The 21,592-nt window shown below is 48.9% G+C and overlaps 10 protein-coding genes across 10 annotated transcripts; 4 read left to right on the plus strand and 6 right to left on the minus strand.

Moving 5' to 3' along the window:
• Nucleotides 1-123: 123 nt before the first annotated feature.
• Nucleotides 124-1,687, minus strand: BT62DRAFT_1030674 (CoA-transferase family III; the record flags this gene model as incomplete). The annotated part of the gene is made up of 5 exons (XM_043178331.1): nt 124-519; nt 566-1,184; nt 1,222-1,339; nt 1,406-1,511; nt 1,565-1,687. The coding sequence occupies 5 exons, from the start codon at nt 1,685-1,687 to the stop codon at nt 124-126; spliced, it is 1,362 nt and encodes a 453-aa protein (XP_043037714.1).
• On the plus strand, nt 1,600-3,728 carry BT62DRAFT_259502 (uncharacterized protein). Its single transcript, XM_043180268.1, has 4 exons — nt 1,600-1,741; nt 1,808-2,534; nt 2,595-3,478; nt 3,526-3,728. The coding sequence occupies exons 2-4, from the start codon at nt 1,842-1,844 to the stop codon at nt 3,623-3,625; spliced, it is 1,677 nt and encodes a 558-aa protein (XP_043037715.1). The 5' UTR covers nt 1,600-1,741; nt 1,808-1,841; the 3' UTR covers nt 3,626-3,728.
• A 674-nt stretch (nt 3,729-4,402) lies between these two features.
• BT62DRAFT_1008421 (uncharacterized protein) lies at nt 4,403-6,958 on the minus strand (the record flags this gene model as incomplete). Its single annotated transcript, XM_043177441.1, has 13 exons — nt 4,403-4,522; nt 4,575-4,834; nt 4,881-4,996; nt 5,059-5,191; nt 5,246-5,258; nt 5,307-5,442; nt 5,496-5,552; nt 5,628-6,266; nt 6,318-6,417; nt 6,477-6,524; nt 6,599-6,715; nt 6,768-6,854; nt 6,910-6,958. 13 exons carry the CDS (start codon nt 6,956-6,958, stop codon nt 4,403-4,405), a joined length of 1,875 nt encoding a protein of 624 aa, XP_043037716.1.
• On the plus strand, nt 6,768-7,971 carry BT62DRAFT_259708 (uncharacterized protein). Its single transcript, XM_043180270.1, has 2 exons — nt 6,768-7,476; nt 7,530-7,971. The coding sequence occupies exons 1-2, from the start codon at nt 7,148-7,150 to the stop codon at nt 7,831-7,833; spliced, it is 633 nt and encodes a 210-aa protein (XP_043037717.1). The 5' UTR covers nt 6,768-7,147; the 3' UTR covers nt 7,834-7,971.
• Nucleotides 7,972-8,368: 397 nt separating this feature from the next.
• BT62DRAFT_259832 (uncharacterized protein) lies at nt 8,369-9,134 on the plus strand. The gene is made up of 3 exons (XM_043180272.1): nt 8,369-8,492; nt 8,542-8,958; nt 9,012-9,134. The coding sequence occupies exons 1-2, from the start codon at nt 8,451-8,453 to the stop codon at nt 8,932-8,934; spliced, it is 435 nt and encodes a 144-aa protein (XP_043037718.1). The 5' UTR covers nt 8,369-8,450; the 3' UTR covers nt 8,935-8,958; nt 9,012-9,134.
• On the minus strand, nt 9,123-10,334 carry BT62DRAFT_259759 (phosphoribosylglycinamide formyltransferase). Its single transcript, XM_043180271.1, has 3 exons — nt 10,113-10,334; nt 9,459-10,055; nt 9,123-9,410 (listed from the first exon to the last, which is right to left on the minus strand). Coding segments are annotated over exons 1-3 (738 nt in total). The 5' UTR covers nt 10,252-10,334; the 3' UTR covers nt 9,123-9,408.
• Nucleotides 10,335-11,651: 1,317 nt separating this feature from the next.
• Nucleotides 11,652-13,573, minus strand: BT62DRAFT_900451 (N-acetylhexosaminidase; the record flags this gene model as incomplete). Its single annotated transcript, XM_043183421.1, has 6 exons — nt 11,652-11,942; nt 11,996-12,477; nt 12,534-12,651; nt 12,708-12,909; nt 12,966-13,003; nt 13,055-13,573. The coding sequence occupies 6 exons, from the start codon at nt 13,571-13,573 to the stop codon at nt 11,652-11,654; spliced, it is 1,650 nt and encodes a 549-aa protein (XP_043037720.1).
• Nucleotides 13,574-13,802: 229 nt separating this feature from the next.
• Nucleotides 13,803-14,805, minus strand: BT62DRAFT_259606 (uncharacterized protein). Its single transcript, XM_043180269.1, has 4 exons — nt 14,679-14,805; nt 14,142-14,629; nt 14,059-14,093; nt 13,803-14,005 (listed from the first exon to the last, which is right to left on the minus strand). The coding sequence occupies exons 2-3, from the start codon at nt 14,607-14,609 to the stop codon at nt 14,085-14,087; spliced, it is 477 nt and encodes a 158-aa protein (XP_043037721.1). The 5' UTR covers nt 14,610-14,629; nt 14,679-14,805; the 3' UTR covers nt 13,803-14,005; nt 14,059-14,084.
• A 71-nt stretch (nt 14,806-14,876) lies between these two features.
• BT62DRAFT_934403 (ribosomal protein L5) lies at nt 14,877-16,074 on the plus strand. The gene is made up of 3 exons (XM_043186721.1): nt 14,877-14,918; nt 14,965-15,902; nt 15,952-16,074. Exon 2 carries the CDS (start codon nt 14,965-14,967, stop codon nt 15,889-15,891), a length of 927 nt encoding a protein of 308 aa, XP_043037722.1. The 5' UTR covers nt 14,877-14,918; the 3' UTR covers nt 15,892-15,902; nt 15,952-16,074.
• On the minus strand, nt 15,858-21,021 carry BT62DRAFT_988027 (Pkinase-domain-containing protein). Its single transcript, XM_043190093.1, has 20 exons — nt 20,799-21,021; nt 20,706-20,751; nt 20,568-20,656; nt 20,483-20,512; nt 20,371-20,435; nt 20,065-20,321; nt 19,625-20,017; nt 19,276-19,566; nt 19,028-19,224; nt 18,616-18,967; nt 18,503-18,561; nt 18,260-18,448; nt 18,069-18,203; nt 17,972-18,018; nt 17,899-17,918; nt 17,749-17,851; nt 17,376-17,698; nt 17,153-17,322; nt 16,821-17,101; nt 15,858-16,766 (listed from the first exon to the last, which is right to left on the minus strand). The coding sequence occupies exons 1-20, from the start codon at nt 20,847-20,849 to the stop codon at nt 16,121-16,123; spliced, it is 3,744 nt and encodes a 1,247-aa protein (XP_043037723.1). The 5' UTR covers nt 20,850-21,021; the 3' UTR covers nt 15,858-16,120.
• Nucleotides 21,022-21,592: the final 571 nt, after the last annotated feature.

The raw sequence follows: 21,592 nt of genomic DNA on the forward strand, positions 1-21,592 counted from the left end.
AAATCGCTTCTAGTGTGGGTATCCCGGAGTTCATTTTGCGTACCGACTGGAAGAAAGGCGGAGAGAGGAAAGTCGGATGGACTGCGCGTCGGTTATATGTGACAATGTGTGACCCGCAAATAACTAATACCACTCTGGCTCATGCATATCCAGGCGGACAGGTGCATTGCCTACCTTTACAGGCGTCTCTGACATGTTCGCTGCATGTCTCAGTGCTCTCATCTTTCTCTCTCCCTCCCAATCAACCAACAGCTCGGAGACGTCAAGCTCGTTTCCTGCTACCGGCACCGCCCTTCCCAGAGACCGGATCCACTGTCCCACGGCTGCTAGAGAGACGCGTACGTCCCACGTCCCACCCTCCGTCACGGTCTTGCACAACGCAGCATTGATACCAAAAGCCAATAGGTACCCCGCCGCATGGTCGAGCGCTTGCATCGGCAATGGACGCGGTCCGGACTCTCCAAATGCAGCTCCCTCGTCTGCGTTGAAGCCCGTCGCAGTCTGAACAAGAGAATCAAACTGGGAGAATCATCAGAGCACGTTCAAAGTTTATTCAGTCACTCACCCCGCGTCGGTCTTTCCACGGACCGTCCCATCCCCAGGCATTCAGACTCGCATACACCATCCCGGAACCGGGACGGGGACCAAACCCTTTTGCCTCCAACCCTCCTGGGCGGTACGCTTGGAGGAACACGTCCGCGTGGCGAGACAGCGAGGATAGCTTGTCCCTTCCTTGCTGGGTATTCAGATCGAGCTGGGTGGTGCGCTTGCCCCGGCAAGTGTCTGCGTCGAGGGCGGGTAGGGCGGGCAGGTTCGGAGAGGTTACGAGGAGGACGTCTGCGCCGTGTGCTGCTAGTGTGCGCCCTGCTACGGGTCCTGCTAATACGCGGCTCAGATCGAGGACACGGATGCCTTCCAGTGGTCGGGTCCCTGGAACTGTATGGCGCTTGGGAGCATCCCCGATCCTCGTCAGCATAACCGGCGGGACGCCACGAAGAGCCTCCGCCTGTGGGTGGACATTCCATTCGTCGAACGTCCGGTAAGCAGTGGCGCACATCCCCCACCGTGCTGCTTCTGTTTCAAAGTCGACCGAGTCCCACTGGATGAGTGCCTCTTGGACTTGGGCGCGTGTTACTGATGGCGTGTCAGGGATATCAAGGATGTCGAGGATGCCTCTGCGATGACTGTGGAGCGTTTAGGTTGATTCGTATGATCACTCACTGAGGAAAGTTTGTGTGTATCCGAGCGTGTCCGCCGCTTCTAGTCTTGTACAGCCCGGCGATGGTATCCCAGATTGACCCAGGTTTGACGCCGTCGAGTGTATAGTGTGCTTCACTGTCTGCCAGGAATTATCATTTATTATCACACGCACTACGAATCTTTTATTGAGCTTCGTACTACTCACGAAACTCCAATGCCGCATGGGCCGAATCCACCCACACGTCCTGCTCGACTCCACTCTGCAGTTGGTGGAAATAAGCAGCGGATAGGGCGGATAGACCTATAGCTGTCTGCGAGAATGCGTTAAAAAAGGTCTCAGGCTGTAGATGAAAAGACGGGTTACCTGTGCAGCGTCTCCGAGTTTGAATGAAGACCATGTCGGATTTGCAGGTTCATCGAGGTGGAGGTGGTGCAGACTCGCTTCTGGGAGTCCCGCTGAGAGCCAGACGGACGCGGCGGGTTCCATTTGTAAGTGAGTGAGGGAAGGAATATCGAGGAAGGATCGGGCCGGATACGCCGGGTGGGTACCTATATCTGGCCTGTGATTCTTTTGTCGGATTATATAAACAGTTATGACGTCGACTAGGACCTCTTTCTTTTCTCTCTTGCACTCTCATCTAATGGCTTTCTACCGGACCCTGCAGGAGTTGGATCTCCTCCCTCCGCCATACCTTAAATTGGACACTTCTCATATCTCCCGCGGCATGACACCCATATCCGCAAGACAAAGGATGACCCTCGAACATCTTTCTGCTAGCCAAAAAGACGAACGGACATTCACTGCTTCTGTTGAGCCAACTTTACTCTCTGATCTTTTGTTGGCGCTAGACGAAGACCTTTCCCGCTCAACCGCTTTCTCAGACCAGTATGCCAAATATCGCGATGCCGTTAAAGACAATTATGAGGATCTGCTCTCGGCGCTGGACGATTCCCACAACGAACTCCTACCTTCTCTTATACCGCAAGTTTCAGAATCGACGGTGGATAGTAAATTATCAAAAATGATATTGAAACATGCTGAGAGAACCGTCCTGCACTTTATCCCCAGATGTTGGTCTCAGTACAGAAACAGTGTGTCTCATGAAAGCATTCCTGGACTCTGGATTGTTCCCGATGCTATGCTCTCTTACCCGAATTGCTCTCCGACACTTCCTGAGTTTAATATCGTGATCAACAAAGGCGAAAACCAGTTTTTCCTTTACCTAGCGGGAAATGAGTTGATCAAGCGGCTCAAGAGTGTCGGCTTAGCGCGGTTGGACTATCCTCATACCATCGTTAACAATCAGGATAACTGGTGGCTACTCCTCAATAAGGTCCGTTCCTCCCAGTTCAACTCAGTTGATTTTTTTAAAAACAATTTCCGGTTCATACAGAGCGCATTGTACTTCACAGATGTGGACCCCGCTGGAGCTGATATTGTGATGTACTACTCTTGCAACGCCTTTCTCATCATGTGGCGACAGCGTAATGATTCATTCCCGGACCATATCTTCATCAGCGACGTGAAGGGAAACTTTCGTGGAAACTCTCTTGAGCAGCAGTTTCGCTCTGGCACGATCAGTGATGCTAAAGCTCGCACGATATTTTCAGAGCCCGAGGGCGGATACCAGTCGTATCCCCACATCCACGATGTCTACTTGGCGATAGTTTTTGTCGCTGCTCTGGCTGCGAACCCTTTGCATGCCGTTCATTTCCCGTCGCTGGAGGCCTTTCGATCGAGGCGTCGAGTGCCGCCGCCTGTGGTGCTATCGAATGTTTATGATATCCATGGGCGAGACCTTGACGATGATACGTCTATCGATGAAAATTCAGCCTATACACCCGCTTCAATCTGGAATCCTGTCGTGCCTCGTGCGTTTCGGACCTTTGATAAAGCCTGTGGTGCGACCAGGGCAAATCTGTTCTGGACAGATCCGGGTTACTGGCACTGCAATTTTGTTTGTTTTATCCCTTCTCTGATTGAATGCGATATCGTCCTTCGGTCCAGGATACAAAGCAGCGTTCACGGTTATACATATCTGGCGAACGTCCGTGGGCTTCAGAGAAGGTTCGTTTTGAAAGTCTACAGGTTTGATGCTTTTGGCTGGGCGGAGATTGGTGCGTATATAGCTCTGAAGAAGTTGCAGGGCAGTATTGTTCCGGCGTGTTATGGGTTCGGGTATGTAGGGGACCTGCCTTGGATCCTGCTGGAGTATATCCAACCTCCTCCACCTTACATATCGTTCTCTGATCTCAGGCAGATCAGCCTGCCCCATCGGTAAGGTACTTTGTCGTCGCCGGAATTGCTCCAACATTGACCCCGAGGCTGTCTACAGAGGTAAAGTCGTCCACGCTGTCAGGCTGCTTCACCAATTGGGGTACAAACATGGTGAACTATTCGACGATAACATCATCTGGACTGTAGATGAGGACCCGGTGATTATCGATCTAGTGGGCACTAAGAAGCATCATTGCAGTGGGCTGAGCGGTTGTGGGGAGATTGAGGATGTGCGACGACGGCTTGGTTTGACGCATCGGGATGTGGAGCTGTGGTCTCTTGTCGTAAGGCAGACTCGGGATCAGGAACCTGGGATGTTTGTGGGTTGAAAGCTGTGCAGTCCTCGGCTTGCTCAGGACGAAGCATAAGAAATTTTTATCATGATCACGTTTACTTTATTATCATAGATTAAAGAGTCCTTCATAACAAAGACTCGTGTATATCGCTTTGTCATTGCAGAAACTTTTACTTTATCAGTGAAATTCTTTTGTCGCTATAACAGATGCCCGATGCCCGATGTGGTTTTCCATTATTTTCGGCACATCCACGCTTCCACATTATTTCGCAAGGTGGGACTGACTTACTTGACCGCATTGAGAGGCACGCCAAGGCGTCATTTATTTCCAAATGGACTTCTGTAACTACATACATAGGGTATTTAAATAACAATTTGCTGGCTTGTGAGACATTGAAAATATCCTAATATTTGGGATGAAAATCCCGGCAATCTCAGCTGGTCGTTTGGGTTAACGTGATTAAGTATTCTATTAGATGGTAGGCGGAGACCAATTGTCTTCCTTCAACTATTCCTCCATCATCTCGATGAACTGCCCGGGGTTCGTCGATTGTGACGGACGCCTAAGCCGGCCCATCCTCAAAATGGCCAGAGGATGTCCTTCTTCATCATCGCTCCTGTGCGCGTCTTCAAACGGTTCCGGAAATCCTGCAAGCACACGAAGAATATTCCGTCCACATGTTAGGCTCTGGAATTCCTTCAATCATTCCCCTCAATAGAACTGATCGGTGTCCGTGTCCATAACAATCCTAACCGAAAATTTGAGCTGAAACATCTACTGATATAACAAACAGAACTTACAGAGTACTTCTTAAAGAGGTGTTTGGGAGTAACGGCGTCCACACACTGTTTTATCTGGAAACGATTGAGCCTGCTCGCTTGGCCGATCATGACTTCAACGGTTATCCAGGTGTCGGGCAAATCATCGTCGAGTTCCACCAGAAAGAGCATGCTAGGTCCCATCGCCGTCTCTGGGTAGAATATTCCAATATGGTCGTCTGGTCTGTTATGAATTACAAAACCAAAATAGTTATTGGTCAGTTCCCGTATTTTGCTATTAGCTGCCTGAGACGTCAGAAGACCCCCCCCCCCCCCCCCCCCCCCTACATTCCGGCAAATAACGATGGTTCAGCCCAGATACATTCCAAGTACCCTTTATTGGATATCGTCGCTCTTCGAGAGGAGTTCCGGGAAAGTCACGCAGTGCCACGAGATGAGCATGTCTAGACCCCAGCCCATGTTCGCCACCAGAGAAAGTGAACAGGTCTCCGAGCTTCTGAGGTACCGCGAGCTCGGAAGCAAGTGCGCAATGCCGAGTTCAAGAAATCTCGCAGTGCTCTCCTTGAGGAAAGGTATTAGAGTCCCACCCACAAAGTACTTGTACGCAACATCTCGAAGTTCTGTTTTCATTTCTTCTTCTACAGAACAGTCACAATGAGAATATGCCAGTAGTCTAGGGAAAGTCCACTTACCGAGCTGATCAAACTATCGCTGTAACGGCTCGGTAAACATGAGAATGGATGCAGTCAATACTTGTTGTTTGGGATGGAGGGCGAAATTGGTCGGCGTGAATCCTGCGACGTGCTCAACAAATGCGTTGAAGACAACCAAGGGATTCTGAAAGCCTTGGCGGAGAAGGACGGACAGGAGGCTCGAAGTAAACCGATGCCTGGTGCAAGCTAAGTTACAATGTCCAGTCGGAGTTTAGGAAACACCCCATACCGACCACGTGGCCACATCCAGATTCTCTCCAGTAACACCGCAATGGACATGTCATCCCTGAGATGGTCGGGAATGAACTAGAGAACATAGTCCCGCTGACAACTCCGATCATTAAAGCAGCCGGTATCCCACTGTTCTAAGAATGAAATGCCCTTTCGTAGACTCGATGCCACGGCGGCCTGAATCTCCTTCGATGATAAGGCTGAGCCAGTAATAATGAAATTGTAGGAAAGGCCGGGACATAAGTTGCCCAGAGCACGGCACCAACATTCGACAATCTGTCGAAGGAGCGGCCTATGAACGGTAGTGGTGGAAGATAAAGATAGAAACGCAGAAGGAAGGAGCTCGGCAGCGATTTGAGCCTCATCGATCACGATCGACAGATGGTTGCCTTCCGACTCAAGCAGTTCAGCGATGCAGATAGATGTCGAGCTACATTCCTCTTCAAGGGCACTTTGGTCAAGATTGCGAAAATGTGAGAGCAGGCTAACAAATATGTCACCGAAGTAGTTTCTGATCAAGCATGGCTGAACTTGGAGAGCAGTCCACCGTGTTTTATAAACGTTGTTTGATATCTGATCCCGCGGAACATGTCGCAGAAATCGGCAGAAGATGGTTAGACGGGCGAGAAGGACCGCCGTGTATAAAGACGTCGATAGGTCATGATTGTGTGCGAAGGGTGGTCGACATGAAAGATAGAAGCCCCAGGATTGACAGAATGTTTCCATCATAAGACGAGTCTTCCCGGAGCCAGCACTGTCGACAAAAATCCTAGGGCAATGTGTCAACACAGGGATAGAATCAACTGAAATGTGTACTTACTGGTGATGACGCCAGAGAAACGGTTGAATTCGTGTCTGTAAATCCACATTATTCTGGAAAGTGCCCAGCTTTGTACAATAACAATTCAGGGCGATCAGGACTTTGTGTCAATGCGGGGATCTCAAGGCTTCGGAGGTGAGGAAGGACGTCGGAAGGCACTGTGCTCGGTATCTGCCATGCCTGGAATGTAATCTCTCCGTATACAACCTTTTTGATTTCGACATCCAGTCAGTCTAAGAGATTTCGCGTATGAGCTTGAAAACATTCAAAAATCAGCCTACGAGAGAAGAATTGACGATTGGTTTGTGTACCATCTTTCAGAGTCATAACAGGCTCTAAGGCTATATGCCCATCTGAATTTTCTTGAGCCTTTGAGAACTGCTCGTATATGTAACCCACTGAAAAAAATTGTCAATGAAGATGAAAATAACATAAGATTTGGAGACATACGAATCAAATACTGGTTCTCCTCGTTGGTTTCGTCGATGCTGTCTACTGCAGACTTGAGCCTGTCGATGCTTGCTATTGTTTCCTTCCCTACAAGCAGAAATAGACCGATAAGGCTGAAACACGTGCGCCAATCATTCGCCACAGCTTTTGTGCAGCTGCTTCGTCAGATTATAGTCGGTCCGCGTTATCATGTTGAGTGGCCTCAGGTGTTGAAGAAGGAGTTAACATTGGCGTTGAATCATGGGCATGAATCTGTTGGAATCTGATGCAGGAATCGGTCGTTCCCATTGAATTCTTTGATGAAGCGATACGTGAAACTTTGGACGCCATTTTTTCTCTTTGTCCAAGGAAGCCAGGCATGCCACTTTTCATCGTGATCGATGAGGAAAATCTCCCTTGCCGATGGCGGTGGATACACTTTTTTAGATGCGTTTTGGGGTGGCCGACCCATTCTTCACGAGATGTTGATGGTTTGGCAGCATCACTTGAAGGCTTATGATTTCACTCTGATTGTGGCTGGGACCGAAATTCCGCGAAAGCATTTCCAAGGCGATCAGTGGAGCTACTACCAGTGGACTTCAGATGCTGGTGACTTCAGCGTCCCTGAACTACAGAGACAATACATATCTAAATTCCTGCCACCGTCCTTGGCATCGATTCTTTCTGGCGAAGAATTCCAGTTACGCATGTGGAAATGGTTTCGCGGGAGGTTAGCATCTTTGATTTTGTCCTGAAAGACCACTTGCGATGACGTACCTCCAGGCATAGATTTACGGCGTCAGTGATTTCCCAGCTGCTATTCAACGATTTCCAGAGCCCTCATCGCCTCCTTGACTATCTTGTCTGGTTATCTACCGGTTACGAACCACGCGATGGCGAAGTCTATAGCCATGCAGAAGAATACAGGGACTTTAGGCGTCCTTACATGCCTATGGAAATGCCAGACCCACGATATTGTAAGTCTACCAATTTGCTTTCATCGATGTTGACTTCACTGTGCCAGATCCCTCTGTTAAGGCAGCCGTCCATGACGCTCTTATCCACTGCACTGCCTCGTTACTCTTGATCATCGTCTGATCTTTGGGATTGATCAAATTTTGACGCCGTTTCCCGAGGTGTCGGTCGGTTTGTTGATCCCAACATGGGACAGATTGTCATTGACGAGCCTCTCTGCCTTGTGACATGTGCCATGTGCTCGGTGGTTCGCCGACAAGAAAAAATCCCTCACAGACATTGATTCCTCCTTATCTGTGGACCGAAAGTACCAGCGCCCTCTTTCTGCCACCTGTTTCGTGGCGCTCTGTTTAGCTCACGTCTTCTGCCAGCCTCAAGCTCTAGCAGATGTCTTTACTTTTCCAGGTACAAAGCCCGAAGGGGCTAACCAGACCGCGAGTCTTGTGGATTTCACATCAACTGATCTTGGCGAGACGGAGACTGGTGTATTTCAATACACACCCGGCACCTCTAGACGTCTGGCTTACGTTGCTGAAACTCGCGCCGACACACTTTCCTGGCTGAAAGATGAGCATAGGACTGTGTTTTGTATCCATTCTGCTAACTTTGACAGCCCGGCTTTGCTATTTTGCCTAAGGCTCGCGGACAAGAGTCTCATTCGGCTGCTCTTAACATGTTTATCTTGATGGAAAGACTGAGGAACTCGTGCCCGAAGCACAGCTTCGGGACATGTTGAAAGCCCTACAGCCCGAGATTCTTTTCGATGAACCTGTAAGTCATTGCATCATCTAATTTCAGCCGTGTCATTGACAGTTTTCAGACCATCGTAAAGACGGAGGTTGTTAAGTCTCCGACCACAGAGCAGACTCCTCCTTCTCCGCTTGAGACCTCTTCCACTGCCAAGTCCGAGTCTTCTGATCCTTCGAAAGAGTCTGAAGTATCAGATGTCGTTCGCGAACTTCTCGAGAGCCTTCCTAGCCGGAACCACGGTGTGGGCACATACAGTGTTCTGCGTGTGGTTGCTTCGCTCTGTGCTGATGCCAAGCTTGACCGCTTGGATGCCGACTCTGAACACCCTATCGCTGAGCTTAACACCCGCTTTGTTCAGAGTATAACTGAGAAATTCTCCGCGAAGGATATCCTTGAGGATGTCGTAGCAAATGCGACATACACTGGGGGTATATACGGGAGTGAAAAGGAAGAGTGTCGATGATGGGCCTACTTTAAAGCGTCAGCGGTCAGCATCCTCATTTGTCGACGGCGTCCAGGAGGTTAATGTATCATGACCAGTGTGTATTATAATTAATTTGAAGCGACCGTTGAAAAGCCTTGCGTCATCGTTGAGATTTTTATATTGTGACCAGCCTTTGTTTTACCTGATACTACCACACATCAAAAGCAGACTAGGCAGCGAGGGACTGGTAGGAGCATGAATCTCCATACAGAGTGCTAGTGCCCTAATGCTTGGTCGATCAACGCCAGAGGTAAAGTGTGTAGTACGTACACATCTGTTCACATATGTAGCTAATCACCGCCAAAGCGTTTTCGTAGATCGCAGTAGATGATAGTCCGTTCTCTGCCCCTCATTCTGCGCGCGCCTTCATTTCATCTGTATGTCCGGGGCAGTGGGAATTGTGTTGTGACGCATTTCATACAATTTTAAGAGCCATTTTGTATAGATATTATTCTCTACCAGACTATTAGTGCACATGCCGAGTAACGAAGAACCTAGCTCACAAATTGCCTCTACTTCATCTAGAACCTTTTTAGTGCCCATCACGATGATCTCCCATTCGATCTTGTGCAGCCGCTCCTCGTACGCGTCCAGTGGCTCATTCTGCACAAACGGTACCTCCCTGACGATAAGCGGCTCTCCTCGGTCGACGTCCTTGACAACTCGATGCACCATGGCCCCAGAGCGAGTGATCTCGCCCTTTTTGAATGCCTCGTACGCCCTCTCGATGGCACTAGCGCCATTAAATTCTCCAGGAAGGGCTGGATGGAGGTTGATGACTGGAATTGACCTCTTGACTGTATACACCAAGTCCAAGAAACCGTCTCCGAGAATGTGCATCCACCCGGCTAGCACGACAAGATCAGGCTGTTCTTTCAAAACGATTTTCGCGATTTCGACGTCGTAGTCGGTCCGTGTCTTCCCTGGGTTGGTTTTGAGAAATGGTTGGAGAGCCAAATATGCGGTCCGAATGGGTGGGTTGGCTTGCGCTGCCCTGGTAAGACCATATGCTGCTTTTCTGTTCGATAAGACGAGAGAAATTTTGGCGTTTGGAAGGGCCGGGGTGTTCTGAGCGTCGATGAGGGCTTGCAGATTTGTGCCTGAGTTGAGATATTCAGCTCACAAAGTAGGTCGAAATATACGGGTATTTCAAGTACCAGAGCCAGAGATTAGGACGACTATTCGTCGTTTGGGTACCATGATGAAGGGGCTACGGATAGCGGCTGGGCATGAGTGGTAGTACAGGTCGAAGCTCCATATCGAGTAACGCCGCTTATCATAGATATAGGCCTCCATCTGCCTTTCCGTTATTTTCGTTATGATTTCGAATTATCCTATATATCCGGAACGTATATACAAGTACGACAAAATAAATTAGTCAATTGTTGCTGCCTCCCGAGTCATCATACGGATCTCCCGGAGTGGAAGTGAGGATTAAACATCCAATGTCGACGCTCAAATCATTAATGCGTCATGGGTACAGCCCTTAGCTGCTCCAATCTTGATGAAAGGGAAGAGGTGGTCAAACTGGAAGGCATTGGGGTGTTAGTGAAGAAGAAACGCCTGTAGAGAACGTGGAAACAAACCTCTTTGTTCCCTGGTATCGGTAATATACCAAACTGGCAAGGCTCGTCTGCAAACCGACCCATATAGCAAGGGACTAGAACGAAGACCATCAGGACAAACGTAATATCCATGAAAGCATCCGAGACGAACCTTTCGGCGGGCCAAGTATGTGTAGTACATGATGAGGTTTGGAATGGGTTTAACGTTAACGTCAAATTAAAAAATAACTGAGGAGTGCAGACGCCAGAGACTGAGTAGAGGCGTTGAGTGAATAAACAAACTACAGATAATGAGACAGAATTTGTTTATATACCTCATGCAAGTGATGGTCGGATGGGTACGGTGAGCATCTAGACGAGGCTCGACAAGCCTAACCACTACTTAAGCGCTGTAAACATACCACGGATCAACACCGTGCATATTAACCAAGAAGCCTCGAATGCTTCGATGCGGGGTCGATTCTCCAACCCGGTCGGTTGTCAGGCCTGGACCGCCGGCATGACTAGCGGTAACGGTCTCCGGGAAAAACAGGAACACATTTTGGCACAGCCCAAAATCCCCCTTCGTTTCCAGACTCCTTGCAATCATAACTATGGGCCCTACTCAAGTCGTATCATTTTGAATATTCGAGTCGTATGTTTGAAGGATGCAGAACCCGAATATCGCCGCATAGGATTCTGCGTCATAAGGCGCCTGACAATATGGTCTGCGAAAAAGTGTATTCAGTGAACATGAATGAAAATGAAATGATACAACTTTCCCGGCATGCATATGACAGACCGACCAATTTCCCGGTACTTAAATGCTTCGCTGTCAATTGAGACGCTATCAACCTCGCTCATACTCAAAGGCTCAGCAACGGCCGCCAGCGGTCTCGGAACCACCCCCTCGAGATGGCTCTTCCTCCACCCAGTCGTCCTAGGAAACGTTGACGACTTCACAAGCTGTCAGGGATACCCGAAACGGAACCAGAGTAGCGAAATAAATATTGAAAGGTACTCGCAGAAAATAGACACACATTTACGACGATCAACTCTTACGCCGGACAGTCAAAATGGCTATAACCAAACATCCGTCCTATACATCAAAAAAGAAGATGACATTAACTTTGACAGCGTCAAAAAGAAGGTCTAAGCAACGCAAAGGCCAGGTCTTATGGCGCACCAAAACGGCTGGAGAGCAATTGCCCCGACGCCGCGTTGGTTGAAGCGGAATCGAACGTCGTGAAGCCTAGGAAGCGCCTCACTCACATTCCGTCCCGAGCCGCTCCAGAACACCTCTGCAGATGCTGCAGCTCGAGGCCAGACGATTGGATCCAGATTCGATGGCGATGATTGCTCTGTCCAAAGAAGGTGTTGACCACCTAATACCAACAGACCTTGTTCCTCCGTCAGGTTGGCAGTGGGGTCAAATGAATATGCCTAAAGGGAGGTGAGCGATACCAATATAATGAAGATACGATTTTAAAAAAAACCTTTTGCCACGTCTTGAATGGGTCACACCAGCTAGTCTCATCCACGGTGTTCCCGAGCATCTCGCCAGCGCCGCAGTCGAGGTAAAAGTAGTCGGACGCTGCATGAACGAACTTGTATCCCTTCTCCGCAACCGCTGCGGCGTCGTCGGACGAGACCCATACCATTACAATCGTGTCGTTTCCAAGGGTTGTAATATTATAATCGAGGACCATTTCTTCCCATACAACAGGCGTTTTACCAGCCACATGCAGGGCACCGTGGGTGGATTCAGTGAAAGAGTTCAAAGCTTGGGTTATTGTGACTCCCTTTGCTGCTAGATCTGCTTGCGTCACGTTATCATCATCGTAGCAGTTGAAATTGATTTCATCACCGCCAGTTGAAAAATACTTAGAGGGGAACATGGATGATATCGCAGAAACCAGGGAGGCCGTGAAATTGACAGTGTCACTGGATGCGATGCGAAGCTGTCCAGCAGGAAGTTCTTCATCATTGTTCAATCAGTTTCAGAAGGGCGTTAGGAAAGCTGAAAGGATATACCGTTTGCGTAGTTCTGCCATGGAGTGGCCCCGGCACAAGCAACGTGATCAGGATATGCTTCTGCAATGATGCCAGTGTGCCCTGGAGTGTCAAACTCGACCAAAACGTCGATACCGCGCTAGATAGCCATTAGAATGGGGGGGAGGGGGGGTTGGCAAATGAGGAGTTACGTACAGAAGCGGCATGCGCAACGATGTCTTCAATATCAGAAGTAGTGTAAGTCATCGAAGAAGAGTAAGCACCCTTGGCGGATAGATCGGGGAATTCTGCAACTTCAAGAGGGAAGCTTTGGCTATCTGTAACGTGCCAATGAAACGTGCTCATTTTGACCCAACTCATGGCATCCAGCGTGCGCTTGAGGTCCAAGACAGGGAAGCTGATACACGGTCGGTCAGGAGAAAATAAAAGCAGCAGATTATGAGAGCTGCATACAAATTTCTTGCAGTGTCAAGCATCAATCCACGGTATGGCTAGGATTCATGTTAGAAAAGAAGGGAAAACGTAAGATTTCTACATCATACGTAAGCTGGAGCATCAATAATATCCACTGGCGCTTCGGGAGTATAAATGGTGTCTTCCCAGTCGTACCACAGCTGGCTGAATGTCGTGAGACCTCTGAACAGGCCAAGTGTTGAATTGGCCGTGACGATGGCATCTGACCCGTCGGCAGGGATTTTGAGAGTATAGCTCTCTACGCGGCTCTCCAGTTCTGCCACCGCCTCCTCCGAGATGCTCGACACCTCTATTCCTTGAAAGACAAGTGTGAGCTTCTTCAGGCTGGCAGCACTAGTGATGACATCTGCGTTGTTCGCCCCACGCCCCACCACCAGACGCTGGAGTTTATCGTTGAACAAATACTGTTTGGTACGAGATATTGCATCAGTAAGGTCTGCAGGCGGAGAATAGATGCCCGAAAGCGTGATATCAAAGGTAGTAGAAAGCTGTAGGTATGTGGAGCCCGTTGAGATGCTTTGTGGCAGAGGCCATAGAGCTGATACACGCAAAGCAGCAAAGAGAAGTATTAAGAGACGATAGAGCATGGCGGTGAGATGAAGATGCTGAATTCTTCGTTACGTCATGCATCCAAAGAGATACGTGCAGGATATCGACTGTTGCTTGCATTTGTCCAATGATCGGGTATAATTTTGATATTTCCTTTCGATGCAAAGGTCAGATCTATGATGACGGTTGACTATTAGCTGCAAGTCGTGGACAGACTAAAGAGGAATGATGCCGCAAGGAGCTGAGAAACGAAGAACCCTCGAATGTCAATCTTGTGAACACCGCATAAGTTCACTATGAGTTAGGGCAGGACTATCACGGAACTTGGCTTCTATGATAGCAGAACCCAAGAAAAATTTGGGCTTGTTCCATGGTCGTCAAATATACATCGCAAGGAGATACAGCACACTGTTGAGGTATGACTAGCTTTCCAATGTGTTAGGAGTGTGTATGCTAGTTTGACTACCGTACTGGCAACATCGAGAGTCAATGAAGGGATTTGTTCCGAGGGATATGTTCCTACCGTAGAGTAAGCATAGTCCGCTGCATCTACACATCCTACAGGACTTGTCAAGGAACGTAAGGCAGAGTGATCATACCGCTTACCATCGAAAGTGACCCCATGCCATTGATGATATCTTCAAAATCCATGTCATTCAGATCCATCGCCGATGTATTTCCCGCCTGCAGTATGTGGTCCATCGAAATCTGTGTACGGACAACACCGTAAGGTATAGGTTTCCAGGCAGGGTTATGTTGATATCCAAGTGTTGGAGGCCCAGTCAGGTCAAGCCTCAGAGGAAATGCCATCATGCGGCCATCGCGCTCCCATCGAAAACAGACGAAGGCAAAGGCTCTGCCTGTTCTGCCGTTAGCCCTAATCTCTTGGGCTTCCTTGAAGTCAACTCCCATGTTTGTGAGCCACGACGCCTCAGAAAATGGTGTAATGGATGTCTTGTATAAGAATAGTCTGTTCCGGCGGTTCCCCCAAGCCTGGTCAGGTCGCCGTACATCACATCGAGCTGCAGAAAACTGTAGGTAGTGTGGACGCGGAGGGCTTCCAGAGTCGCCCATTCAACGATCCAGTTATGTTCCTACAAGTTTGTTGTTTGAGGGTGATCCTGAAGCTGGCTCACTACACACCTCGACCCAAGCACTCCCATCAATGAAGTGCAGCTTTTCGCGACAGACATCGGATTTCTTAAAAAGGTCAGAAGATACACGTTAATGTAAGAACGCACACAATATCGTATGTACTGGCACTTTCCACACATCATCTTCTTTGGCAATCGGTGGCAGTGTAGCAACTTGCGTCTATTTGTTTCAGAAGTCAACGACTCTCTCCCGGCCTTCATCTAACTTGGTAGGCCTACGGTTTTCAGGGTATGAATTATTCTTGTATGCTGTACTTTCACTCACTAAAATTCAGATGGCGGCACCGGCCGCAAAACCTGTGATAGAGGCTGTCACCAAATACACCCAGGCAACCTCACTGACGCGTTTCGGTCTGGTACCCACGCCAAAAAAGGGCCTACCGAAAGATAAACGGACGAGATTGCCCATCCCACCGACAAATATCATAACGAGGCAATTCGCACCGAGCCGCTATGAGGATCACTATTACAACACGTTACAAGACGATGTCATGTACATGACTTACATCCACGAACGCGGTCCTCGACCACCACCTCGACAGATTCGACTAAGATTCGACCCAGAAGATCCCTACTCCAAATACCGGAAAAACCCTCCAGTCGGTGGATCGCATCTAGGACGACAGCCACCGCCGCCCTCATCGCCAGAAAACGTGACGAAGCTGGAAAAGATCCAAATACACACCATGATCAAGCAGGCGATGACGAGCAAAAGTGAGGTTCTTGGCGTGATCATGGCTCTTCGGGCGCTGTCGGGAGAGACGGAAAATGGTGGTGGAGGGAAGCATACAGCGGAGGGCGTGCAGATCGTGAAGGGAAAAAAGCAGGTTGGTGGCTGGCTGAGGCCTGGGATTCCTATTGGTGCCAAGGTCACGATGAAGGGCCAAAACATGTACGATTTTATCGGCACCCTTGTAGAGTTCGTTCTGCCTCGTCTTCGAGAGTTCGATGGCCTTGCCCTCCCCATCGCCGGATCCAGTCTCAACAAGCCCAGCTCAGTCTCCGGCGTTGTATCCATGGGTCTGCCGCCTGAAGCCATGGGCTTCTTCCCGCAAATTGAAGTGAATCAGGAAGCTTATCCTAGGCAATACGGAATGCACATTCACTTTATCACAAACGCTCAAGGGATTGGAGCTCAGGACCGTGCAAGGGCATTGGTATCAGGATTCCAAATACCATTCATTCGTACTATCCGGCAGTAAAGGAAGCGCTGGTAAGTATCCAGTTCATGTCGTCTCACGCACAACTTACAGTTTCCACAGTATTAGACTATCTGATAATAATATCAATACCATATGCAATGAGAGTGTTCAATAAAAATGCTAATGAGAGGTCAAGTACGTATACGATGCAGATACCCAAATAAAGAATGAAAACCATGCGACGATATAGCAGAGGGATAGGAAAAAAAGAGTGTAATACAAGCATACTTCAAAGCTGGCTTCCAGAGCCGCTGTCTGTCTGCCACGGGATCTCATTCAACCTCATTCGATCCCGGGCTGACTTGTTCGTACTTGGACGTGGCACACCAAATCGCATGGTGCCGGACGTACTTCCTACAAGCCCCTGTCCGTACACAGTTGCCGAGATTTCAGACGCTGTTCTTCTCGTCTTTTTGGGAGCGACGGTCCTCGGAGACTCGGATCCAGTGCTTTTCGCCACAGGCTTTAGCCCTGGCCTTAGAACAGGGACAATCTCTCTCGCCAATTCTCGAACAAGTACGGCTCCATCTCCACCGCTTTGGCTGAGATTTTCTACGATGCCCAGGAGCCCGTACCTTTCGACGAGAACGGCGCGATTGGGGTGGACTTCACAGACTGTTCGCAATATGCGAAGGAGGTTCAGCCGCACAACAGCTTTCGTGTTGTGTGCCAGCCGGTCGATGATCCGCTTGAAGAAGGCTGATGACTTGGTCATCGCGATAGTGATAGGCGTGGAGAGACGTGTCATCTTCAAGAAAGGATCAAGAAGATTCTCGAACGAATTTGCTTTGGCAGAAACAAAGCATTGGAGTAAGGAGTTTATAGACTCCGGTTTCATGAGTTCGTCTTCGACTCGTGCAGTTTCATCTTGTAGCCTGTCGTAAGTGTTAGGTCAGCCCAACAAGACTTGGAGGGCAGGTGCGCCTTACCAAGACAAGATAGATTCCAAGGCGCTAACCTGGAAATAAGGATCTTCGAGTAGCTTTAAATACATCGTAGGGCCATCTTGCTGCCACAGATACGTTCGGCAACTCTTCCCGGCGCTGGCTAGATCGCACAAAATAGGCAATGCGAACTGCTTCAGCGGCGAACTCGTCTGGATAACTCGTTTGAGACAAGGGATGATTCCAGCTTGCGCCGCCTCCTCTTGACGCGATTTGTTCAGACGGCACAGATTGAAGCAGGTCTGGAAGATATGATTGGACATTTCCTGCGTTCAAGGGTGAATAAATAACATTGTGGTGATAACAAGGACACATACCGTACTGTGAGGACCTGATGATTGTTCATCTAAAATGCGAACTAGGATCTCAATGGCGTTGGCATTCTGCAACACATCTAGGAGCGTAGAGTTCATCGAGAGGTGTTTCACAGCCTTCAGCATCAACACGAGACATTCTGGCTCCAACAGTTCGCACGCACGTAGAAGTCCTGTTGGGGAAAACATTTGCAAGAGTCTGTCCTTTCAAAGCTTCAGAACTTACGGCGTATGACCTTCCTCGTACCCAATGCATTTCGGACGTGAATGTCCGATTGTGAAACCTGTGAAAATACCAATAGAATCTGTATTATCTTCATCTTCATATCCGTAGACGGCGTTCCCCGGTTGGCCATTACGTTAAGGAGTGCTGATGAAAGAGGGTCGAGAAGCCCTTCTCGAATGAACATTCGGCAGAAATCGTTCTTCGTTGTGGGACTTTGTAGCTCAAACACGCTTCCGATCCCGTTAAGGGCGTGGACGACGAGCTCGGTTTGCTCAGCGTAATCTTCGTCGAGCAGATCTACGAGCACCTTTAGACCTCGACAGCTAAGTAAAGGTATAAGTAAAATTCAATAGTCTCGGCGTCATCGACCTACGAGATGAACATCTGTAGGGTCAGAACCGATGTATGACACAACAGTCTAATGAAATTCGAGGCCTCCAACCGGCACTCGGACGGATACCTTTTGGAAGTAAAACCTGCCGTATATGAGTTTTTTGGCTAAAGCGGTGGATGTATTGCATACCCATCATGACTGGTATCCCACTAGAATAGCTTGAACGAACGAACGGTACACCAAAGCCAGCTGGTTCACTCACCCTATCAAACAGAAGCTCTCAAGAAAGCCCAAATCCGCGGTCACAAGCTACAGATACAGTAAACAGCGTGCGGCAGCTAAATGGATGCCTAACTTACCAGATTAACAATCTGCAGTAACTTCATGTTGACGTCTCGCGAGCACTTGCCCTCGAGGACCTCCAAAATGGCAAGCATTCCATGTGATGACACCAGCTGGACTTGCATCTCCGGGGTATCGGCCATTATTCCAAGCTGGAACGATAAAATTGTCAGTACAATAGTAATATCAAGTATGCCGTCGTACAAACCAGCTGGTCGCAAGCGTCCCGCAATTGGAAGTCGGGTGCGGAAGGCGTAAGTTCGTCAATGAGCTGATTGACTTGGGTGCACAGTCGAGCATATTTGTCTCTCTGCAGGTTCGCTTCCAGGTCATCCTCTGCAAAGCCCTCATCAATCTCAGAGAATGGGTCCTCCTCATCTGAATCCTCATATCCTAACTATAACGTAACAATTGAGTAGCACTCGTTAACATCATGCGATAAAGCACGAACCCATGATTTGTTGGATAGTCTTGTATTTAGCTGTAATGCTTGCATGGGTTGTTCAGATGCTATTGGTTAACCATTCAGTTCAAGGGCTCATAACAGTCTATAACGTCACGCACTGTTTCCATTTGGCTTTCCAAAGACATCTTCATAATCTTCATCGTCCCCCTCCGTATACTTATCAAATTCTGATGTGCTCTGAGCCCGCTTTGCTTCCGCGCGACCAAACGAGCCCCCGCTGCTCCCAATAGTCCCAACAAACGACGACGAACGTGAATGAGAGCTTCGCATGGTGCCGGAAGGAGGTCCCGGGGGAGGAGCAGATGGAAACCTGATGGGACTAAGAGAAGAACGTGAGGCTTTCCTTGCTAATTCTGGCGCGGACTTTGGTGGCGCAGGAACGGAATTAGATAAAGCAAAAGTCTTGATGTCGTCTGGGTGAAAGAGGCCTTTGCGGAAAGAGTTCTTCATCTGTGACATAGAAGTCGCTTGTTATCCTCAAAAGGTATCCGGAAACAGTAGAAAGTTTACCTTGAAATCGGCGACCTTACTCTCCAACTCGTTCTCTTCCGCCAGGTCAGAATAGTCTTCCACTATGGGGTTCATTTCCGATGCGGGTGCTTTTGCCAAAGGTATGGCGCTGGTGCCAGGACTTCGATTTGGCCGAATAGTCTGCGCATTGTCCTCCGTCTCAGTTTTATCATCGTCGGGCGGGGTCCGCTCCAGGGCTATGCAATATTTATTAATATGGAAATCACAGAAGACGTGCTGTGACGAACCTTGCAACTTGGTGAAAGATATCTCTTCTAAGAAATCATCATCCCAGTTGTCAGTCTGTACTTCCGGTGGCTGCAGGACCAAAGGCTGAATCTTTTCCACTAAGCCTATTACATTGGCTTTGGGAGCAGATCCCAGTTTCCATGCCGATGGAGCTGACGTTGATGGACCCAAGCCAGCAGACGTGGACGTGGGTAAAGATGGCTTAAATGAATTGTCGGTAGGGGAGCGATTGGGCGAAGGTGGACGCGATCGTTGTCCTCGGTGAGGGTGCTTGGATGGACGTGAAGGGGCTGAGTTAAAAGAACCGCTCGTTAGTAATGTAAAGTCGAAGGAATTTACTCGACGGACATTTCAAGGCCTCGTTCCACTCCTGGACCTTGAGCACTGCTTCATCATAGTTGTAGTTGCTTAACGGTCTTCGATCCGCCGCTCTTGTCGCCGTCTCACCGTTGGACATTTGTTTACGCGTCGAGACCATCCACGGGTGCTTGAGAAGCTTCTTGGCGGATATTCGTAAGTTGCAGTCCTTCTGGAAGCAGTGATATAGAAAGTCTTTGACGATGGGAGACGCGCCCTCTGGTATAGGAGGGCAATCATCTTGGACGATGCGAAATAATGCGGGCATTGGCTCAAGCGTATAATAAGGCGGGTTTCCTTCCAGAAGCTCGATAACGAGGCAGCCGACAGACCATATATCCGACGCCGTTGTTGCGCCAGATTGTTCAATTACCTCCGGCGCCACTGTTCAAATCAATGTGAATCCCTGCAAGTATGAAAATAACACGCACTCCAGTAAGGACTCCCTACGACGGCATCATCCAGCGCGCCATTGGCGGTCGTGCTCGCCACTCCAAAATCCGCAAGCTTCACAGTCCCATCTTTGTTCGTGAGGATATTAGCACCCTTTATGTCTCTGTGTATGACGCCCTGGTCATGGAGATAGACAAGGCCTTCCAGCACTTGAGAGATGTACACTGATACTAGGTTCTCGGGAAACTTTCCAAATCGTTTGGAAATGTTGTGAAGAGAGCCATTCTCACAGAACCTGTGCCACTGATGAAGGATGCATCGGAAAGGCAGATCAAAATGCGCACTCGAGGATGATGTACAAATACTCCCGCGTCTTGACGAAACCCTTGTACTTGACGATATTGGGATGCTGGAGGTCGATCAAGAGATAGTAGTAAGTGGGAACATTGCACCTACGTTGAGGTTCTTCAGAAGGTCAATCTCGGACTACAAAGGCGAAAAGGTGAGGAAGATGAAAGGATAGAATAGACAGTGAACGCACCATGATCTCTCCCAGTTCACTCTTCGGTATGTTGCTCAATTGGATCTCCTTGACAGCGACGGTTTCCCCAGTAGCCCAGTTGAGTGCACCTTTTGCAAAAGCTGAGTGGTATCTCTATGTCGAAGAATCAATACATACGGTAGACTTGACCAAATGCCCCCTTGCCCAGCGAATCTCCCAGTTGCTACTCGATGGTGAGGATAACGACAAGAGCATCAGGATAGAGCGTACATAATCATGGAGGGATTTCGAGCTGCTTGTCGACTTTACAGGTGTCGCCATGTCCGTATGAGCAGGTCGTCAAAGCCCCTTCGTCCTCAGCGGCCAGAACGAAAATGAAAATCGCTTGTCACGACGAAAGAAAGAGAACAGAAGCTGGAACGCGCTTCCTGAGAGAGTGTCGCGTCCAGCACTGACCAATTCCCAGTCAAGAAAGCACCGGTACCGTGACCTAACGTCACCTTTATAGCTTTTTTGCTGCGTACACCAGCGCCACTGGACCTCAAATCGCTATTTATTGACATACTTAAAAATCAACGGACCGAGCCCGGATATAAACGCATGCGACAATTCAGTCTAGTATTCATTAGAGCTAGGCTTGCTTCAAATTTCAGAAGAATGAAATCATCTGTCACATCGGGAGAGGCAGGGTTGCTATGACAATAAAAAGAAATGACGAGCAAATATTGAACAAGCTAAGTAGCCGAACTTGAAGCACACGAGTCCAAACTCTCATCGAACCTGTGTTTGGGGAAAGGGATGGAAGCCATACAGTGATTCATTAATTGCTGTGGTTATGTACCAGCGCCAATGGCGAAAACTGTGAGTAAGAAACCACCATACCTTGTTGGCGACTGGTAGTCGTGCTCGGAGAGGCTGTATATGATCGTGGCTGTGTTGGATCCTTCGGCCCGTCCAATCCGGAACACGAACTTGGAAGTTGATCAGGAACTTTGACTAGCTTTCAACTTGAACCTCTCGTCCTGAAATTACCTGAATCAGGTACAGTTACTTCACTCGCGGAA

Source organism: Guyanagaster necrorhizus (assembly GCF_019112545.1).
Source record: "Guyanagaster necrorhizus MCA 3950 unplaced genomic scaffold BT62scaffold_19, whole genome shotgun sequence".
Classification (NCBI taxonomy): domain Eukaryota; kingdom Fungi; phylum Basidiomycota; class Agaricomycetes; order Agaricales; family Physalacriaceae; genus Guyanagaster; species Guyanagaster necrorhizus.